Source organism: Anolis carolinensis, chromosome 5, assembly GCF_035594765.1.
Source record: "Anolis carolinensis isolate JA03-04 chromosome 5, rAnoCar3.1.pri, whole genome shotgun sequence".
NCBI classification, from domain to species: Eukaryota; Metazoa; Chordata; class Lepidosauria; order Squamata; family Dactyloidae; genus Anolis; species Anolis carolinensis.
In genome coordinates this window covers 2,593,891-2,616,862 of record NC_085845.1, presented here as the reverse complement: position 1 = coordinate 2,616,862, position 22,972 = coordinate 2,593,891, and the positions used below count along the sequence as shown (strand labels likewise).

The 22,972-nt window shown below is 43.9% G+C and overlaps 1 protein-coding gene across 2 annotated transcripts in view; it reads left to right on the top strand.

Annotated features, from left to right (window-relative positions):
* The window catches only part of exoc6b (exocyst complex component 6B), a 268,475-nt gene that overhangs the window by 19,684 nt on the left and 225,819 nt on the right, over positions 1–22,972 (top strand). For both annotated transcript variants that reach the window (XM_062982314.1, XM_062982315.1), the window contains exons 2-5: positions 18,122–18,287; positions 20,173–20,220; positions 20,822–20,912; positions 21,025–21,070. In XM_062982314.1, coding sequence (XP_062838384.1) covers positions 18,122–18,287; positions 20,173–20,220; positions 20,822–20,912; positions 21,025–21,070 — 351 coding nt within the window. The remainder of the gene's footprint in view (positions 1–18,121; positions 18,288–20,172; positions 20,221–20,821; positions 20,913–21,024; positions 21,071–22,972) is intronic.

Here is a 22,972-nt window from a genome sequence, read left to right as displayed (position 1 = left end):
CCGCGCGAGCGCCATAAAGGGTTGAAGCATGGTGTTTTTGCGCATGCGTACTTAGTTTTGGCATTTTTTGGTGTTGTGATAGTATTTTATGTGTAAATTTGTTGTATCTTACTGGAGGCGGGGATGATGGATTGCGTTGCCAATTTTCGAGTTTGGGGGGGCTGTAGATTTGTTGTTTTGTCCATCGCCGTGATGCCATCACTCTTTTATATATATAGATAGTATCATGGATTTGGAAAAACCACATCCCATCCTTCCCCATTCCTGACATGCAGGTAGACACAATCCAAGCCCTCATCCTCTGCTTAAAAGTCTCCAGAGAAGGAGACTGTATTTTTATAAGGTCTTAAGCCTTTTCTGCCCCAAAGTGCTGGTACCTCACCATACTATAAATCCCACAATCCCATACAGTAGAGTCTCGCTTATCCAACGTAAACGGGCCGGCAGAACGTTGGATAAGTGAATATGTTGGATAATAAGGAGAGATTAAGGAAAAGCCTATTAAACATCAAATTAGGTTATGATTATACAAATTAAGCACCAAACATGTTATACAACAAATTTGACAGAAAAAGTAGTTCAATGCACAGTAATGCTATGTAGTAATTACTGTATTTACAAATTTAGCACCAAAATATCACGATGTATTGAAAACATTGACTATAAAAATGTGTTGGATAATCCAGAACGTTGGATAAGCAAGTGTTGGATAAGTGAGACTCTACTGTACATGGAACCATGGCAGTTAAAGCTGTGTCAAACTGCATTCATTCTACAGCGTAGATACACATTTCGTCTTGGCTTTGAATGGTCTGACTCTGGTATGATCAGTCTGCCTTAGTATATGTTGTGTGACTTTAAGGCACACAAAGCATAAGCAAAAGTTCAGACCTTGAGAAATGAAATGAAGATGAAAAATCCAAGGTTGCAACAGTGTTGTTGTCATAATAATCATTATTTGTATGATATTGTCAAGTGTATGTGGTGCTATACAAAAAAGAAGAAAAAAACGGTGTTTCCTGCCAGAGGTATACATTCTGTTATTGTGTGTATGTGCACATAAAAATACAGAGGAAAAAAGTAATAAGAAATTACAAAACTTAAAATGTATTTGTAGGGTCATTTATCCAGATAAAATGCCAATAAGGAAAGCAAAGTGACAATATATATACTAATTAAATTGTCCAAGAGTGCAAAAGAGCAAAGTTGGAAGTATTGTTACCAGTAGGTGAAGGATGTCAAAGTATGTGTGTGCATTGTTTATAAAAAGTGCATCCTCTGTGATCTCTTTTGAGAAGACTTCCTCTGGCTTCTGTCATTTTCGTGGCTTTTTATGTGTATCAGGAGCGATTTGAGAAACTGCAAGTCGCTTCTGGTTTGAGAGAACTGGCTGTCTGCAAGGACGTTGTCCAGGGGACGCCCAGATGTTTCACCATCCTGTGGGAGGCTTCTCTCATGTCCCCGCATAGGAAGCTAGAGCTGACAGACGGGAGCTCAACCCACTCCCCAGATTTGAATCGCTGACCTTTTGGTCAGCAGTCCTGCCGGCACAAGGGTTTAACCCACTGCACCACTGGAGGCTCCATTTTTGTGGCTTGGATCCACATACTCCTTCCTCCCTTGAAAGCCTTGCCTAAATAGCTTTTAAGCGCATGCGATGCTTTTGCTACAGAGGGAGACTTTCCACAACCCTATGCAAATTACTGACATCTGTAGCAAGTTCAATTTGGAGAACCTGTGGGTACAGATAGGCGTTTGGGTCTGTACATTTGGGATCTGCTGTGAGTGTGGACCCACAGCAGCATTACTTTGTATATAGCAAGACAGAATTTGAAAAAATGCTTTGATCCTGGCTTGAAAGTCTTCTTTCCTTTTTATAAGTATTTGGTCCTGACTTTGAAAGTAGTTGTCCTACTCCATAAAGGTTTTTTTGGCTGCCACAAACTAGGTTGAATTGTAGTGTTGTGTGATTTCCGGGCTGTATGGCATTTTCTCCTGACATTTCGCCTGCATCTGTGTCTGTTGCTCTGAAGATGCCAGCCAGAGGATCTGAAGATGAATTGATTGAGACTTGGTGAGATATTCATGGAAAAACTAGAGCAAAATGTGCTGCACATTGCCCCACAAAAACAAGAGTTTTGCAGTTTAATGAACATTTCCCATGTTTTAATGATAGAACCAGTTAGGAAATGACATTTATAACCCCGGAACCAAAATTGTGTTACATAGTGCTATTGGAACATCTGTGTCTATAAAGTGACTTAATCCAGACGACAACTCTCTGCTTGAGAAGGAATCTACAGTATCCTTGCATGTATTTCAATAAGAATAATTTCAAGCAGGGGGAAAAAGAAGCAAATACTGACCGTATATTGCAGGGGTCCCCAAACTAAGGCCCGGGGGCTGGATGCGGCCCTCCAAGGTCCTTTACCTGGCCCCCGCCCTCAGTTTTATAATATAATATTTTATATCATTTTAAATAATATAATATATTGTATATATATATAATATTGATAATAATATTATAATGTTATACAATATAATACTAATAATACCATATAATAATATTAATTATATGATATATATTACATATAATATTACAGTATAGTGGTATAGTTCAATATAGTAATATATAATGCTAATATTGTGCTATGCTAATAATATAATATACTGTATGTACATACAGCTGTTCTGAGTCCCCTTCGGGGTGAGAAGGGCAGGATATAAATGTAATAAATTAATGTAGTAAATGAATAAATACAGTAGAGTCTCACTTATCCAACACTCGCTTACCCAACGTTCTGGATTATCCAACGCATTTTTGTAGTCAATGTTTTCAATGCATTGTGATATTTTGGTGCTAAATTCGTAAATACAGTAATTACTACATAGCATTAATGTGTAATGAACTACTTTTTCTGTTGTATTTGTTGTATAACATGAAGTTTTGGTGCTTAATTTGTAAAATCACAACCTAATTTGATGTTTAATAGGCTTTTCCTTAATCCCTCCTTATTATCCAACATATTCGCTTATCCAACGTTCTGCCAGCCCGTTTATGTTGGATAAGTGAGACTCTACTGTAAATAATTTTGGACTTAGGCTCGCCCAAAGTCTGAAATGACTTGAAGACACACAACAACAACAACAACAATCCTAATTAACCTGACTATCTCATTGGCCAGAAGCAGGCCCACCCTTCCTATTGAAATCCTGATAGGTTTATGTTGGTTACAATTGTTTTCATTTTTAAATATTGTATTGTTCTTTCATTGTTATTGCTGTTGTTTTGCACTACAAATAAGACATGTGCAGTGTGCATAGGAATTTGTTGGGTTTTTTTCTCTTCCAAATGATAATTCGGCCCTTCCACAGTCTGAAGGATTGTGGACCGGCCCTCTGCTTTAAAAGTTTGAGGACCCCTGGTATATTGCATAAAGTTCTGTCCAGGGAGCTGGAGGCAGCCAGCGGTTTCAAATTGGCAGCGCTAGGTGGCAATGTGGTTCCAGAAAGTGCTTCTCTATGCTCCACGTACTGCATCTGCAAGGGATTATGGCAATGGGCCACCTTCCCTGCCTTTCTCTTCTGGTTGGGTTGACTTAGGCTCCCAAATGCTGATGCCTTGGCCCCTTTGGCTGCCTGTGTTTGGATCTCACCTGTCGGCCTTTGAGCTGCATAGTGAGGAGCTGAAGGCCGGGCTCCGGCAGCATTTGCACAGCCTTGGAGCACACTTTGTGTTTGCTTCGTGTTTTGGCTCTTGGGGTGCTTTTATTCGTTTTTCTTACTGGGGACAAAGTGCTGTCCTGGGAGCATGCATTTTTGAGAGATAAAGGGGAAGGAGAATTGGCAGATTGGGAACCTTTCAAATCTGGAAGCCCCTTGGCGGAATCCTAGAGTTGGAAGAGACCCCAAGGGCTATCCAGTCCAGCCTCTTCTGCCAGGAGGAAAATCCAATCAACGTGCTCCTGATAGTTGGCCATCCAGCCTGTGTTTAAAAACCTCCCGAGAAGGAGGCTCCACTAGACTCCCAGGACATTCGGGACATTCTTCCCAATGTTCAGGTGGAATCTTCTTTCCTGAAATTTCAATCTGGTTTCATTGTGCCCTGGTTTCTAGAGCAGCAGAAAACAAGTCTGTCCCTTTCTCCTCAGTGTGACATCCCTTTAAATATTTAAACAGGGCTCTCATGTCCCCATCTCTCAACCTTTTCTTCTCCAAGCTAAACATATGTAGCTTCCTAAGCCGCTTCTCAGAGGGATTAATAGTTTCCAGACTTCTGGCCATTTTGACTGCCCTTCTGTAGTCACCTTCCACCTTGTCCATCTCCTTCTGAAATTACTTTGTCCAGAACTGGATATAGGGCTGTTATTTCAGGTGAGGTCTGACCAAAGCAGAATGGAGTGAGATGGCGACTTCCTTCACCCTGGAAGCCAGACTCCTGTCCGACTGGGCGCTGGTAGGATGAGGAGGAGAAGAAGGGCTTCTGCAGGTCCCTTTTGATTTAAAGAGCAGGAATCTGGGAGGATGGGTGGTGCAAACCAGCATCCCTTTTGATGTCAGTGCTATTTTCCCTTTACTTCTTCATTTATTCACTGAAATTATACATTTATCTGGTTCCTGATCTGTCAGACGTTAGAGCAATGAGGTGGCCAAGCTGGCACTAATTTGTTTTTAGTTTGTTACAGCAAAAAAGATGGAAGGGAAAAAAAGAGATGAAGATATTGTTTCTAGGCGGCAGCTGCTGCCACCCACCCTCATCTCATGTTCCTGATTTGGTGCTAGAAGGATCTGTAGTCCATTGGCATCCCAAGGACCACACAGTGCTTTGCCAGAACCACAAAGGGCCATTTTCTCTCTCCCTTCTGAGGAGAAAGATGTACTTCAAGTATGTTTAGCCTGCAGAAGAGAAGGATGAGAGGAGACATGATAGCCATAAGGAAGAGGGAGCAGGCTTGTTTTCTTTTGTCATGGAGACTAGGAGTCACTGAAGCCATGGGTTCAAATTACAGGAGAGAATATTCCACCTGAACATTAGGAAGATCTTCCTGATTCTAAGAGCTGTTTACCAGTGGGACTCTCTGCCTTGGAGTCCGGTGGAGGCTCCTTCCTTGGAAGCTTTTAAAAAGAAGCTAGGTGGCCATCTGTCAGGCTGCTTTGATTGTGCTTTTCCTGCATGGAAGAAGGAGGTGGGACTGGATGGCCCATGTGGTTTCTTCCAATTCTATTATTCGATGATTCTTTGTCCATAAAGCATTGTTGATGCCAGGGAAGACCGGCTGATGGGTCTAGCAGGCAGCATCCTTGGGTACCAGCTGTGGGAGGGTGGCTTGGGCCATTTTCTATCACACTTCTTCCCTTGGTCATCCATGGCCTGGAGGGTGCCTGCCTCGCACCTGGGTAAATGCCTCTGGGAGAGGTGCTTTGCGCATGGAGGAGGCTGGCTGGCTCCACAGAAATCTTGCCACTCACAGCCTCATAGGCCACTTTTTCCAAGTAGACTATTACAAGTTATGCTTTCCTTTCCTTTCTCCCTACTGTACCATGGGTCACACATGTTGTGGGCAGTTCCTCTGTCATGTCCCCATTCTCTTCCCTTCTCCCTCCTTCCCGAACCCCGGGGTTCCTGGAACATCATGCAAGGAGAAAGCGGAAACAAGCCCAGGACGCCATGGCTGCCCGGACCTGGGGCTGTTTCTCATTATGGCGCTACAGCTCATATGGCGGATGGACGGAGGGTGCTACCCAGAGGGTCAGCACACCGCCCTTTGGAGCCTTGCTGTTGGACCTCCCTTGTGGCGGCTTCCTCAGCCTCCTCTTCCTCGTGTGAAGGCGATGGACTCTTTGCCTTAATCTCTCCCAGCTTGGAGGGGCTAAGATTTATCTCGCCTGCTGGTAGCAGAGCTTGTTCCCATCAGTTCCGACACATGGTGCAAATCAACTGTCCTCCCAACTTGAAAGGACTCCTTCGCTGACGCATAGTCCCTTTTGTTCTGGTGGAATTGTTTCCATTGTGTCCCCAGAAAGGAGGGAAATGAAAAGTGTCACTTGGCCAGCGCTCCCCTGGGACAGGAATTGGGGGCGGAGAGGAGCCAGTGGGATCCTGCATGGGGGGTACGGCCCTGGCTTGCCTTCCTGCCCCAAAGCCATTCCAGCCCCCTCCCCTTCCTACTCTGTGGACCCCCGGCACCTGCCAAGGGAGGAGGCTACCCCCATTCCCAAATCCATCTCTTTTGGCTTCAGATGGTAGAAAGGCATTCTTCCCATTGGGACCCTTGCAGCCCAAAGTTCTCTCCCACAGTTATTCTATTTAATTTATTTTCTGGAGGAGCTGCACCTGGGATTGCTGGTGCTCCATAGCTCCTGCGTTCCCCTCCAAGGTGGCTGCCTTGATTGCTTTCAAACGCCTTGGCCCTTCCAGAGTCTTCACAGCTGCTCCCCTTGCTTTGGCTGGGTTATGTGTACATTTGTGGATGTGCATTTGTGGGTTGGGTGTGTATGGGAGAGAGGCCTGAGGTCCCTGGGCAGACTGGCTGGAAAGAATGAGCCTTCCCAATGGTCAGCTGCAGGTTTTCTTAACACAGACTCAGCTCCTTGGTTGACCTGAGCCATGCCCTGTTGTTCATGCTCACATGCAATGCTTACTTGCATCTGTCTCCTTGTTTGCTTCAGTCTGCTTCTCCAGCCTTGATTAAATTGGTTTAATTCCAGTTTGTGCATCCTTGAGATAGGATCTGTGGCCGCTGTCTGATACTTGCATTTGGACAGTATTATTATATTTATACTGTCAAAGGCTTTCATGGCTGGAATCACTGGGGTGCTGAGTGGTTTCCGGACTGTTTGCCCAATGTGTTCTGGCAGCAGTTTCTCCTGTATCTGTGGCTGGCATCTTCAGATGACCTGATGGTAGTCAAGCAAGTGGAGAATATTTGTGGAATGTCCCAAGGTGGAAGGATAACATTTATATCTTGCCTTCCTCTCTTAAATGAGACTCAAAGAAGCTATAGTAGCTTCCCAAAGATATTGTGGATGGCCACAGTCTTTGCCATAAATTTTGCAAAGAACATTTTAAAGCCCTTGAATGCTCTCTAACAGTCTTGGAGCTGCAGAAAGCACTTTTGCCATGCTTTTTGTGATGACTACTTCCTTGTAGCCTGAAATGGCTTTTGGGATATTACTGTCTTTACCCCATGAAACAGACATTGCCACCCCAGAGTTAATCCCAGGTCCCAAGAATAACCCACTGGGCTGCTTGTTGTGGCACAATGGATAGAGGTCTCCCCAAGAGGAGACTTTCTTTGGGATGGTAGAGCCACGGAGTCCCTGATTTTGGGAAAGGCTTCATGGGCCATCGAGTCCCAACCCCTGCTTAGTGCAGGACCTCCACCCAAGGCATATCTAGTAAGAGCATCCAGTCTCTTTTAGGAGATAACCAGGAAAGGAGATAATCTTACAATAGACAGAACTATGGTGCAGCCGTACTGACTATCAAAAAGTCCTTGTAATGTTCAATTGAAACTTACCCTCCTGTCACCTCAGGCTACTAGACTTGGTTTTGGTACAGTCTTGGTTGTTCTTAATTGCCATCAGATTGACTTCATCTTACTGAAACTTTAGGGAAGAGAGACTTCCAAGCCATTTTGTCATCAACAGTGCTGCACTTGCCATTAAAGCAGGCATGGGCAAACTTTGGCCCTCCAGGTGATTTGAACTTCAACTCCCACAATTCCTAACAGCCTCAGGGGGAAATGGAAAGGGCCCGAGTCTGTTAGGAATTGTGGGAGTTGAAGTCCAAAACACCTGGAGGGCCAAAGTTTGCCCATGCCTGCCCTTGAGTGTTGCCTCCAGCCACCTCGTCCTTTCCGTTGAGAAAATGCCAGTAGCCATCTCATAACCTGCCTTGGAAACTGGATGGAAAGGTAGTATGTTGCAATTAAAAGTGTGAGCCCCGTTAAAAGCATGAGAGGTGTTTTTTCCAGCTCTGAGGAAGAGGCCAGGGAGCTGTCTGGCCAGTCGATCCAGAGCAGCCATAAGGCTTCTGGCCGGTTTTGCTTGTGGCTGGGCTTTGTGGGCCCCTCCGACAGACTCGGTTTGGGCCTGGCAGGAGAAGGCGCCAAGGTTGGGGCTCCAGGCGCGGAGCCTGCCTCTCTGCTCCTGGCTTTCGGGGCGCGAGCGCTGCCTTCCTGACCAAACCCCACCTGCAAACGTTTTAGCCCTGTGTCTTGAAACTTCCCCTGCTGTTTGAGTTGGACGCAGCCTTCTTCATTTCCTGACCTGAACTTTATGTGACGTTTCTGGTAATTGCTTTGTGTTCCAGAGCATCACCATCTTCCAACCGCTGCTCTGTTCTGAATGGCTTCAACATGTCCTCTGGAAGCAACTTCTGAAGCTGTGCTTTGGAGGGAAGAGTAGTATTTGCGAGGGTTGGAGGAGGCAAAGATCCCTTGCTTGTGCGTCCATGCATCAACTTGGGATGACGGGGTTGGGGTTTATTTTTATAGAGGTTCTCTGGACAGAATGCGCAGGTAAAGTCAAACAAGATACAAAATACAAAACCAGAATAAAGTAATGGAACAAAACAATGCCAAATCAAAATCAGAAGGGCCAAGTCAGTAAAAGCAGTGCAGCACATAATACAGAGATATGGCTAGTGACAGAAAAGACCCAAAAACAGATCTCAGGGAAAATAGAAGGGCCTCTTTGTGTGGCCCTCCAGAATTGCACAGGGGCCAAGTGGGTGTCTCTGGGTGGAGCATTGCTCGAGTGAGTGTTTGCCACTGAAAGGTCTTCCAAGGACAACTGGAGGGAGGGCCTCAGAAGACAGTCTTCAGGTCCAGGTCGGGTAATACACCAGGAAACACTTCTGCAAGCAGCCTGGTCCCAATCCATGTGGTGTGTGAAGTGGTGCAACCAGTACTTTGGTTGAACTTGGAGGTAGTGTGGCAGGCAGTAGAGCTGGCAGGACTTGATCTCACCAGGCAGCCCATGTCCCTGTCTTCCTCCCTGTCTTTGAACTATCTTTCATTTTTGGAACAATTTGAAAGGCAGACACCTCCCTATCCTGACAATTCATCTCTGTAGTTCAGTTGAAGGAGCAGCAGACTATGAAGAGATGCTCTCTGACTAGGAAGCTTGACTTTTGGTGCATCTGGTACTGTCTGTGCTTCCTGTGACTTTGATAGATGCTAAGCAGCCCTAAACTGTGAAGCGGATGCTTTAAAGCAGACACAGCAGGTCTCCGGCTCACAATCTGAATGCACTTGAGGTGTGGGTCCATCCACCCGTCCCTATTTGCCTCACATTCCCCTTCTAGGTATGAAAAGCTCTGCTTTCAGCTCAGTTGCTAATCGGAAATTACAGTGTGGCTTTTTTTTGCTAAGTAGCTAATGATCTTATCTCTGATCTAGAAGGTAACTTTCCCTGTGGAGGCAAGAGATCGAAGCCTAGGGAGGAAACTCCCGAGTAGTTCAGTCCTGTTGGCTGTTGGGGATCGTCCTCATGTGTTTGTCTCTTTAACTCCCAAGTAGCGATGAGGAGGCTTGGTATTTGGGGCTGCTACTTGAGAGTATGGTATGTTTCTGCCCTATAATACTTCTGAGTCGGACAGGAGAGGGCTTCCTATAGCTGTTCAGATTGTTGATGCTATGGACTGATGGGCCTTGCAGTGCAAGAACTCCTGAAGGCTTCCCATGTTCTCAACATATCCTTTCCATGTCAATAATTTTGTGCATTTTGGAACAAACGTTCAGTGACTTGGGGGATCTTTTTACTAACCCTTTTACCTTTTGGATTAACATTGCAGGGGACACTTTTATTGAGGAATGGTGGGTGCATTGGCCACTTCCCTTTGGCTAGCTTTCCTCATTTCTCTTTCCCTTGGAGACGCCAAAACAAGTTCAGCTTTCACTTGCAGATGTGCCTCTGCAGGTGTGATTCGGCTTGCCTCCCTGGCTCATCTCTGTCCCCCTTTTCCTCCCTGCCTTCTGTTCCTTTTGGATCCTGCATGCAAAGAAGGCAGTTTCTTGTCTCTAGTGAATTATTCTTGATGCATTCAACACATAATATTGTGTTCTCTTTGTGGACACGGCTAGGCGTCCAGCGAAGAGCAGCACTTCCTTCCTGCGGAGGCCTTTCTCTTGCCTCTCAGGAGGAAGGTTTGGGTGCATCTAAACTCCTGCTGACCTCTTCCCGGGCATCTTGTGACAATTTGCATTCTTGTACATTAAGCAGTAGTTCACTATTTGTTCCACTTTATTTTTAACTTTCCCAATAAACAAAATGCCAGTCCTTTTATGTTGCTTAATGAGAAGAAAATGTCTGAGGATTACGCACCACCGCAGCATTGTTTGCCTCTTAATTGAAGTCCAGGCTTTTTTGTTCCACCCATTAATTGAAACCAAAAGGCAAGACACTTCATTGTCCCTTGAGAGCCTCGGCCATGTTGTCTTGGATGTGGCGGACTTTGCAGCGCTGGCACTTTCCCTGCTGCTTCAAGGGGTTTGGGATCAGCAAAGGGAAGGGGGAATCCAGGACTTCTGGGCTTTTTTGCAAGACCACCACATCAGGTAGAATGTCCCAATGTTCTCACATTTCCAACACTTGCTAGAACTGCCTTTGGACATCTTAGAAAGTCTCTCTGCCACCAAGTACCACCTGTACATCATTTCATTAAACATTCTTTCAAATCAGTATTCAAAGTAAACTTCAAGCTCTTTGTCCAGACCTTCTCCCACTGTCCCAGCTGTATTTGTGTACCTATATTTTGTGCCCTTTTAACCATACAGTCTCTAACTTGCTCATCCATTTCACATTTTAACAAAAAATTACCCACTTTTGCAATCAAATGATTATCCCCAGACTATATTAAATATATTAAACTTTAAAATCTGATTTCACTGTTACAAATCCAGACAAGCATTTATCTGTCTTAAATAGTGACTTGTCTTCAAGAACTTCAAGTAAGCGTATTCACAGCATCGTTAGGAGCACACTTCAGCTCTTGGATTTATGAATTAATGGAATGTCATTAAAAGTAGAGTGTAGTTATATAGTATTACCTTGGGTAATGAGCGAGGGGCTTGTAGAATTGTAGCTTTGTATTTAGTATATGGATATTAGTGCATTTAGCTAAGTCTGTTTAATAATAATGTAATAATAAATAGTATTTGTTACCCATGTTTCCTCATGGCTCGAAGCGGAGTACAACACAGTCAAAATCCATCAATATAAAATACATATATCAGAACACACCACTATGAAATAAATACATACACCAAAAGACATGGCACAAATATCAAAATACAGCGGCAATAGAATCCAAAGCCCAAACTCATGATTCAGAGTTGACTGGGTAGGTTTTAGATTTGTTTTGTATGATGTTATAATTTTAGTGTTAGTATATTTTGAAAACTTTCTTTCTTTTTATTCTTTGACATCCCCCCCATTACTTCCAAATAAAAAAGGGAGAAATCAAAACTTCACTGTTATTGACAATTTATTTTTTTATGTGATCTTCTTCACAAATGGGGAAAACCAAAGAAAATGGCCTCGTGTCCCTTCAAGGTAGATTTTCGGGCAGAGGTAGAGAGATGGAATGGGGCTGAGAGAGGTCTACGTAGAGCTCCCCTCTTTTTCCCAAAGGGCTTTGGAGTCACAACGGCTCTTGGCCTTGCTGGGTGGCTTGGCCCTCATCTAGCTAAAGCCGTGTGTGCCTTATCAGCTCTGGATAGGCAGTGATGTGTGTCGGCTGTAGGATGGGAGGCCAGAAGGGTCCCCAAAGCCTCCAGTGGGCCCCAATGGGCATCCAACCACTTTATGGTCCTGCAGAGGAACACCTGGGCGACCCCTTCCCTCCCTGTTCTGTGGGCATGCAAATATTGTTGTATTTTCCTTCAAAAAAGTCTGTGCTGCATCTGTCTGTTATTATTTTGTTTGTGGATTTTATTACTGTTCTCATGTTTGGTTCTAATTGTCCTCAGCCACCCAGAGGGTGATGGGCTGTTCAAGCCCAAGTTGGTTGGGATGTGATTTTCATGCATATTTTTATGACAGCTCCAGAGAGCTGACAAGTTGCAGTGCGCCACCAGAACAAAATGCTTAAGCTCCTTAAATGGGTGATTTGACATCACTTTTAATAGTTTAATTGCATTTTAATGGTGAAGCGTTTGCGTGTTTTTATCCGTGTTGCAATCATTTTAATGCTGTAGTTTGGTTTGGTTTGGGTTCTCCATGGCCCTGAGTTGCTGTGATACTGGGTGGGATAGGAATATTTTATTCCAACTGAAGTCTGACCAAAGCAGCATGGTGCCTCTCTATTCTGTTTTGGTGAGACCTCTTTACCTGGAATGACCCTGTGTCCAATTCTGGGCATCACAATTTAAAAGAGAGATTGGCTCTAAGCTGGAGGGTATCCAGAGGAGAGCAACTAAAACAATCAAAAGTCTGGAGACCATAAGTGATCCCTGTGAAGAGCATCTTAAAGAACTGAGTACGTTTAGCTTGCAGAAGAGAAGGTTGAGAGGAGACATGAGAGCCATGTGAAAGGATGGCATAAAGAAGAGGGAGCAGGCTTGTTTTCTGCTGCCCTAGGACTCGGAGCAATGGGTTCACATTATAGGAAAGGAGATTCCACCTGAACATTAGGAAGAACTTTAAGGAAAGCTGTCTAGCAGTAGAACTCTCTCCCTTGGAGTGTGGTGGAAGCCCCTTCATTGGAAGCTTTTAAACAGAGGCTGGATGGCCATTGCCAAGGGGGCTTTGATTGTGCTTTTGCTGCCTGCCAGGGGATGGCCTAGGTCTAGATGGCCTATGGGGTTTCTTTCAGCCCTGTTATTCTGTGATTCTATGATTCTAAGTAACATAAATATGAAGAGTAGGGTCTGGAATGTGTTCACCCCACAAAGTTCCACTTGCAAACCAGGCTTTTTGTTGTTTTTCTGTGCATAACTTTTCCTCAAGGATTTTAAAACCTACCTGCTACAAACAAACTGAATATACAATGTGTTGTCGAAGGCTTTCATGGCCAGGATCACAGGATTGTTGTGTATTTTCCGGGCTGTATGGCCATGTTTCAGAAGTATTCTCTCCTGACGTTTCGCCCACAGCCTCTGAGGATGCCTGCCATAGATGTGAGCGGAACATCAGGAGAGAATACTTCTGGAACATGGCCATACAGCCCGGAAAACATACAACAACCCTGTAGTCCCCCATTGCTCTTGGGACTAGAACAGAATGCATGCAAAATGCAAGAAAGAACATTCCACCTAAACTACATGCAACAACCCTGAATATACAGTGCTTTCAACCTTTTCTCCATCAAGCTAAGCATCCCCAGCTGTCTCAGCTGCTCCTGAAAGGCTTGGCTTCCAAACCTTGGACCATTTTGGTGTCCTTCTCTGGATCCCTTCCCACCTTTTCCTTATCCTCCTTGACTTATAGGGTCCAGAACTGGACATGGGGTCATTCCTGGTGAGCTCCGACCAAAGCAGAACAGAGTGGGACTAAGCTTCCCTCGATCTGGACCCTATTCTTCTTTTGATGCAGCCTATTTATTTATTTATTTATTTATTTATTTATTTACAGTATTTATATTCCACCCTTCTCACCCCGAAGGGAACTCAGGGCAGATCACATTACACATATAAGGCAAATATTCAGTGCCTTAACATAGAACAGAGACAAACACAGGCTCCGAGCTGGCCTCGAACTCATGACCTCTTGGTCAGAGTGATTTGTTGCAGCTGGCTGCTCACCAGCCTGCGCCACAGCCCGGCCTAGAATCACATTGGTCTTTTTAGCTGCCACATCACACTGTTGGCTCCTGGAGAGAGGGCCATGCCCGGCTTAGGGGTTGTCAGCTTTATTTATGAAGAGCCACTAGATGGCAGGCGCCACCCATATTGGGAGGGACATACGAAAGATTCAAAATAGATATCATTACAACCTAGGAAAGTTACGCAGCAGCGGGAGGGATAAGGAGCTGCAGCCTGTTCATTGCCTCTTTGAGAACAAGTTCAGTTTTTCTCTCTGGTGAAATCAGGGGCCTGAGGTTGGAAACCTAGCCGTGACCTTGGCCAAACCACGCTGCCCCATTGCAGAGGCGGTCATTTGGGAAAAGCAATGCTTCACAGCCTTAAGTCCAGCCACAAAAAAGCCTAACATGGGGTTGCCATGCATTCGAGTTGATTTGGAGACACGTAACAGAAAACAGCAGCGGAGAAAAGTCCTTTTCATTTGGCCTTTCTTTTTATTCAGGCAGGCTTTTAAAGCAGAATTTTTTTAAGAATGAGCCAAAGGGTACAATATGTTTTCTTTTTTTTTAAAGGTTTTATTTATTTGGTCAATGTGATTTTATCTGGCTTGTTTTCATAATTGTATTTTTTTGACTATTTATATTTTGCTGTTTTTTAATTTTTAAGGTTTTCAATCACTTTAGGTCTTGACCAAGAAGGAAAACCAGGGCACAAATATAATAATAATAGGTTGCTGTGAGTTTTCTGGGCTGTCTGGCCATGTTCCAGAAGCATCCTCTCCTGACGTTTAGCCCACATGTATGTCAGGCATCTTCAGAGGCTGTGAGGTCTCTTGGAAACTAGGCAAGTGGGGTTTATATATCTGTGGAATGTCTAGGGTGGGAGAAAAAAGTCTTGTCTGTTAGAGGCAAGTGTGAATGTTGCAACTGGCCACCTTGATTAGCATTTGAATAGCCTTGCAGCTTCAAAGCCTGGCTGCTTCCTGCCTGAGGGAATCTTTCATTGGGAGCTGTCAGCTGGCTGGCCCTGATTGTTTCATGTCTGGAATTCCCCTGTTTTCAGAGTGTTGTTCTTTATTTACTGTCTTGATTTTAGAGTTTTTTTAATAGTCAGATTTTGTTCATTTTCGTTTTCTCCTTTCTTTTGAAATTGCCCACATGCTTCTTGTGGATTTCAGTGGCTTCTCTGTGTAGCCTGACATGATGGTGTTTAGAGTGGTCCAGCATTTCTGTGTTCTCAAATAATATGCTGTCCAGGTTGGTTCATCAGGACAGTAAATAAAGAACAACACTCTGAAAATGGGGGAATTTCAGACATGAAACAATCAGGGTCAGCTAACACCTCCGAACAAAGGATTCCCACAGGCAGGAAGAAGCCAGGCTTTGAATCTGCAAGGCCATTACATGCTAATCAAGGTGATCAATTGCAACATTCACACTTGCCTCAAACAGACATAAATTCTTTCTCCCAGCCTGGACTTTCGACAGATCTATAAACCCTACTTGCCTAGTTTCCAACAGACTTCACACCTCTGAGGATGCCTGCCATAGATGTGGGCGAAACGCCAGGAGAGATTGCTTCTGGAATATGGCCATACAGCCTGGAAAACTCACAGCAACCCAGTGATTCTGGCCATGAAAGCATTCGACAACACATAATGATGGTGATGATGGTGATGATGATGATGATGATGATGAAGAAAATGATAATAATTTTATGCAATCTGACATTGTCGGTTGGTCTCAGATGGTGGATTATTTTATCTCTCCCACTTTTAATGCATGAAGTCAGATATATGAGAATCTCTGCGCATAAACAATTGCTTCTGAACTCTAAATCTTTCAATTGAGTTGAATGCAAGGAACAAGCATAACTTTGTGGCATCTCAATTTCAATTCAGGTCAAATTCCCTCTTTTTCTTTCTGTGCTACGTCAGCAACATCCTAAACACTTTTTTGAGAGATAAGAGCCTTGTCACAGAATATTTGCTGAACTGCCCTTTTTTACTTCGGCTGTTTGTGTTCTGCCTTGGGAACATAGAAATCCAGAAAATCGGAGTTTGACCTCACAGTTTCTAGGTTACATGCCGTCATTGTCATCGTCTTTGTTTATGCCTCATCTTTTCTTCATCAACTGGGTTTCAAGGCAACTGACAAATTAAAATGATGGCAAGCAATATAGTTAAAAACACCCACAAAAGGTCAACATTAATAAGCAATTAAACTATTAACTTTATTGGACTATTTGGAACATACACTGAAAAACGCAGTTAAAAACAGCATAACTGAAACAATACCGCACCCTCTTAAAATCCCTTTCCTTAGAGACCTTTAGTTCCAACATCCTGGGAAAATAAACAAGCTTCTTGTGCTAAACAATGTGCTAAACATTACAGCGAATGCATTTTGGGATTCTATAGATCAGGCATGGGCAAACTTGGGCCCTCCTGATGTTTTGGACTTCAACTCCCACAATTCCTAACAGCCTACCGGCTGTTAGGAATTGTGGGCGTTGAAGTCCAAAACACCAGGAGGGCCCAAGTTTGCTCATGCCTGATCTATAGATTGAGAAGAGACTGCAGAGGCCACTGAGCCTGGCCTGGCTATGTCCAAGGAAGGGGACTTCCAGGCAGGCTGTCACATTGCCCATCAGTTCCTACTGATCTTCCTGATGCTTGTCATTTGAATCAATTCATGTCCGATAGCTTCAGCGTGGTTCAGCCATGAGAGAAGTGACCCAGAGGAGATATGGCTCTCTTTGTTATCTCCATAGATTGGGTGGTTTCAAGGTTGTTCTGCCTGAGATGAGGGCCAAGGTCTTGCAATGCCCCTTCTCCTCAGCTGGGATGCGAAGGTTGCCACTGCAATGGCCACATGTGTGGCTGATGGCCTTCCCTCCTATTAATGGCTGGTGTGGATAGAAGTTGGAAAGATAATCTGGGAAACTCCATGTGACACAACTTCTGATAGTATGCAATCACAGTGGGCATTTGTACCCCCTAGAGCCATAGGGAGAGGCGAGTAATAAATTATTATTATTATTATTATTATTATTATTATTATTATTATTACTACTACTACTACTACTATTATTAGTGTTATTACACTATGTAACAAAATTTGAAATATTTTCTGTTCCTAGTTTGAAACTGCTAGTTCCTGTTTAGTTATATGGTACTTATTTTGAAAGTACCATATATACTCGAATATAAGCTGACCCGAATATAAGCCGAGGCACCTAATTTTACCACAAAAACACTGGGAAAACATTGACTCCAGTATAAGCCAAGGGTGGTAAATTTCAGAAATAAAAATCATACCAATAAAATTATATTAATTGAGGCGTCAGTAGGTTAAATGTTTCTGAATATTTACATAAAGCTCAAATTTAAGATAAGACTGTCTAACTCTGATCAAATCATTATTCTCATCTTCTTCAATGTAAATGTGCTTATGTATCCTTTTAATAATAATAGAGTAAAATAATACATTTAATAATAATAATAATAATATTAATAATAATTACAGGAAAATAATACAAGTAATAAATAGAGTAAAATAATAAATGCAATAATAATAATAAAATCAGAGTGAAATAATAAATGTAATAATAATAATAATAATAATAATAGAGTAAAATAAATGTAATAGTAGCAACAATAATAGAGAAAAATAATAAATGTAATAATACCAGTAATAATAGAGAAAAATAATAAATGTACCATATATTCTCGAGTATAAGCTGACCCAAATATAAGCCACACAGGACCCTTATACTCAAGTATAAGCCGAGGGGGGCTTTTTCAGTCTTTAAAAAAGGGCTGAAAAACTATATACAGTATATACAGTAGTTGTTCTACTCCAGAAACTTCATTTTTGTAGCTACCACAAACTAGGTTGCAATTGGTTGAGACTTGATGAGAGACACATTAGAAAACTATAGCAAAATGTACTGCAGGATGTCCCCCCATTTAAAAATATTTTTGGCCATTTAATAAACGTTTTCCATTTTTTCCCGATAGAACCAATGACATTTATAACTCAGGAACAAAAATCGTGTTACATAGAGTTATTTCCTCATAATGCAACCTTCCTTCTGGTTCTCTGGACTGACTTCACCCTTCTTAAGTCCTTTGCCCCATATGTGGTTCTTTGTGCTACTTTGTCTGGGGAGCATACAGACGGAGTGGATTGTATGGGGTTGGTGGCCTTATAGTCCCAGGCTTGCCGTAAAAGGAGGCTTGGTTGAGCCAGAATGGCACCCTTCTCCCCTTCAGCTTCCGGTTCCCTTTAAGGGGCTGTCCTGCTCACGCTCCACAGTGGCTGGGAATGGGTTTTGCCCCTGCCTGTCCAACCACTTCCTCCTTCCTCCAGGTCTGTCTACGATGGCGAAGAACACGGGCGCTTCATGGAGAAGCTTGACGCTCGCATCCGGAACCACGACCGCGAGATCGAGAAGATGTGCAATTTCCATTACCAGGGCTTTGTAGACGCCATCACAGAGTTCTTGAAAGTCAGGGCAGAAGCCCAAAAGCTCAAGGTGAGGTTGAGTTGGGTTGCATTTGGTTCCAGAGCCACCCCATTTTAAAAACTGTTCTTTTTTTTTTGCCATATTCTTGCCTTGTCCACCCCCTCCCCCCCACAAATACTGTTTTAGTCCCAGAAGTCTTTCTTCTAACAGGAAGGGACCTAGAAGTTGACTTGTAGTCAGCTTCTCATAGAGCAGTGGTTCCCAACCTTTTTTTTGACCAGGACCCACTTTGACCAGCGCCCACTCTACTACCTTAGTACCAAAAGGGTTACAAATCGGTTTTTGGTCAACTTTAGATTCGGTTTGGTTATTTGGGAGCTGATTCAGAAATTGCATTGGGTAGGCCACATCAGTTCTAGTTTCTGATACAGAACATATGCCATCCAGTAGTCGCCATCCGCTTGCCCACAGAAAACAATATTTAATAATCTAGAGCTCACGTGGTATGCAGAAAGGAGCAGAAATAAAATAAATAAAGAAGAAAGAGGTTCGCTGACCATATGTTCGTTCTTACGGCCTGCTGCTTGGCTGTGGCCCACGGCTTGGGAACCACTGTATAGAGCAAAAGGCTTTCTCTGGACCTAGAATGGTGCAGAAACAGCCAGAAATGTGGCAAAATCACTCCTGTGTTCCCCAGGGACTGTTGGGAGGCCACAAAAATCATGTTTGCTTTTTTAAAAAATTCACAGAGAACATGCTCCTCCAAGATTATTATTTATGATTACCATTATAAATATTTATGTTCTGCTTTTTCTTTACCAAAGAAGACTAACACTAAAAGCCATACAAAACATAAATTAAAATATTTTTCTAGTAAGAAGGGCAAGGACCAACAAAAATGAATTGGTGTGCTGCATGCGGCCCGTGGGCTGTGAGTTGGACCACACTAGTCTACAGCACCCACTTTGGCTTCCTCTCTGGGAGAAAGATGCCGTTTAAATTAAATAAATAAAATACCTTGAAGAAATACAGTATATACCAGACATGGACAAACTTTGGCCCTCCATAGTGACTGTTTAGAATGGTGGGAGTTATTTATTTATTTATTTATTTATTTACAGTATTTATATCCCGCCCTTCTTTCTCACCCCGAAGGGGACTCAGGGCGGATTACAATGAACACATATATGGCAAACATTCAATGCCAACAGACAAACCACATACATTAGACAGACTCAGAGGCATTTTTAACATTTTTCCAGCTTCACAATTCCGGCCACAGGGGGAGCTGTTGCTTCACCGTCCAGTAGTGGCTGTACTTCCTCATTCCTTTCCTTGTGTTTTGCTGGCAGTTTTTATGGTGTTGTAAAATTAGCCTCCCGCATAAAGCGTCCCTAAATTTCCCTAATTGACAGGTGCAACTGTCTTTCGGGGCTGCATAGGTCAACAGCAAGCCTGGTCGAAGGCTTAACCCGACCCGGGCTTCGAACTCATGACCTCTCGGTCAGTAGTGATTTATAGCAGCTGGTTACTAGCCAGCTGCGCCACAGCCCGGCCCCTTGGACTTTAACTTTGGAGTTAAAGTCCAAAACACCTGGAGGGCCGAAGTTTGCTGGTGCCTAGCTTAGACTGACATCTGTGTGTCCTGATCGGACACAATGGCAGGGTTTGAGGCTGATATGAGTAATCCTTGGACTGAGTTATGGGCCTTGGAGCGCATTTCAGGCCCACTTGTCTGAACCCAGTCCCGACCGGAAGGGAGATGTCAGTGTCACCAGCTAAAGGCTATGATGTGTCTGTTGTTTTTCTTGCAAAGAGCCCTGTTTGTGTGTCCCCCACATCCTCTGTGACATCTTGTGAGCATCTGTCCATACTGGCTGCACTTGATTTCTCCTGGGTCTAGGATCAATTTTCATGGAAAAATGGCAAGAATAATGTGGTTTTCTTTTAACAGAACCAAGTGACGGACACTAACAGGAAACTGCAGATGGAGAGCAAGAAAGTAAGCAAGCCCTGACCGCCTTCTCCCTTGAATTCCTCCCCTGAAGGCCTTGCATGACTCCCTTCCATGGTGAAGCGGCTTCTCTTGAATGCGTCATCTCTCCCCCAACCTGCTGGGATTTGTAGTTCACCTAAGCCAGAAAAATGGGCAGAATCAGGCACCTTATAGGTTGTGGTCTGATGGAGACGTTGTGTATAGGAAAGCTAACTTTGCCTTAGAGTTTTCATCCAGTAGAGCTTTCCTAACACGCTTTTGTATTCTGAAAAGCCTCATGGAGAGGACTACATAAGTAGGGATACTTGCTCTGGGCAGCAAATCTGTCCTTTGAGAATTTAGACAGGTTTTGTGCAGAGGGGGGTGAGATGGCCCTGAAGCTGTTGGACCATCTTGCTTGGATGAAGCAAAGGAATATAGGAATTGCACCTCCTTGCAGCCTTTGGTCCTACATTTTGGTATCTAGTGGGTATTGTTGCAGCCCAGCATAGATGTTGTGCCCTGCCTTGAACCGAAAGAGCGGCAGGTAACAAATATAATAATGACAATGATGATGATGATGATGAAATTGATGTGCTTCTGGCAGTAAAACGGCTTTCTTTTTCAGCTGGTGGGAGCGATGGAGGAGCTGAAACAGTGCCGCCTGCAGCAGCGGAATATCTCTGCCACTGTGGACAAGCTCACGCAGTGCCTTCCCGGTGAGAAATTTGAAAGGGGATGGAGCTCCATCTCCACTGGGGTTTCTTGGGACTCAGGACCCAGGTTTTTTTTTTACTGACTTTCGTGTTTCTTGTGTCTCTTCTGCCCTAGTTCTGGAGATGGACAGAAAATTAAGAGAGCAAATGAAGTCCAAAAGGTAAGGCCAGGAATGTGGCTTTGCGTGGCAGCGGTAAAAAAAAAAAAAAAAAAAGAGAGAGAGAGATTAGGGCACAATGGAGCCATGGATTCAAATTGCAGGAAAAGAAATTCTACCTGAATATGAAGAAGACCTTCCTGATGGTGAGAAGTATTTGAAGGTGGAATTCACTGCATTGGAATACAGTAGAGTCTTTCTCTGGAAGTTTTGAAACAGAAACTGTATGGCTGTCTGTCAGGATGGCTTGGATTGTGTATTCCTGCATGCCATAAGAATGGCATTGGGGTCTCTTCCAACCCTATGATTTTATGATTCTGTGATTCTACAACTGCATATGTCACAGCAGAAAACAAGCTTGTCCCATCCTCAATGTGACATAACTTCCAATATTCAGATATGGCTCCCATGTCCCCTTCTCTTGGCCTTCTTTTCTCCAAGTTAAACATCCCCAGCTCCCCCAGACATTCTTCATACAGATTCATGGTTTCTAGACCTTTGACTATTTTGTGAACTTTCTTTGGACACATTCCATCTTGTCCATATCCTTTCCCAGAACTGGACACAATGTCTGACCAAGGCAGAATAGAGTAGGGATAGAACTTCCCTTGATTTGAATACTAGGCTCCTATTTATTGATGTAGCCTAGTGATTATTATATTATATTATACCCCTCTTTATCTTTCTCGAAAGAAACTCAAAGTGGCTTAACATAAAAGCTTTAGCATACAATTTAAAATATACAAATGTACACATGTGCAAAAGAGGATTAAATATAAACAGTATTAAAACAATTCCCAGGTTTTTTTCATGTCAGGAGTGACTTGAGAAACTGTAAGTTGCTTCTGGTGTGAGAGAATTGGCTGTCTACAAGGACGTTGCCCAAGGGACTCTAGGATGTTTGATGTTTTACCATCCTGTGTAAGGCTTCTTTCATGTCCCGGGGCTGTGGCGCAGACGGGAAAGCAAGCCAGTGCAATTAACTGCGATGAATCACTGACCAGGAGGTCATAAGTTCGAGGCCCGCTCGGAGCTATGTTGTTGTTTGTCTTTGTCCTATGTTAAAAGGCATTGAATGTTTGCCTAATATGTGTAATGTGATCCGCCCTGAGTCCCCTTCGGGGTGAGAAGGGTGGAATATAAATGCTGTAAATAAATAAATAAATAAATGTCCCTGCATGGAGAGCTGGAACTGACAGAGGGAGCTCACCCACTCTCCCTGGATTCAAACCGCAGACCTGTCGGCACAATGGTTTAATCCATATTGCGCCACCAGGGGCTCCAATTTCCAGTTAAAAATCATTAAAATATATTCAAAGATGAAAAGCCACAGCACTTTATCACTTCTCTGCACCTTCTCTCTTTCGTACGTGGCAGTGGTTAGAGATGGACATGGAGCTGTCAGGACAAGTTTAAAGCTTTCTCTGACTGACTCCTTTGGAGCAGAATGGATGTTCCTATGTGAGCAGTGACAACAAAGTCTTGTTGATGTTGGGTCTTGCAGGTGCTGCAGTTCGTGGGGCTGGTTTTCAGGGGTCCTTTGGGGCGAAAGGGGGCACCATGTGGAGTGCATGCGCCATCCCCTTCCCGAGCGGAGAGACCAGGCGCCAGGGTTGTAGGGAGGCTGATGAGGGCACAGAGGGGGGACTGGGCCGGAGGACTGCGCTCCGTGGGGGCTGGGGATGGTATGCCTGTGTCTGCAGGAACCCCGTGGTTCTTGGTCTCTCTGCAATGGGAGGAATGTTTGCTGCTCTGGGGGGCCTTTGGTCCCAGACGGAGCCCTCCTTGCAGGTCCTTCTAGCGGCCCATTAAACAACAGTGCCTGGAAAGCAGGAAAGAGGACTGTGCCTACGTTCCTCGGCCTGAGGCCTGGCTACTCAGACAACCTTTGGTCTCTCGTTTGTG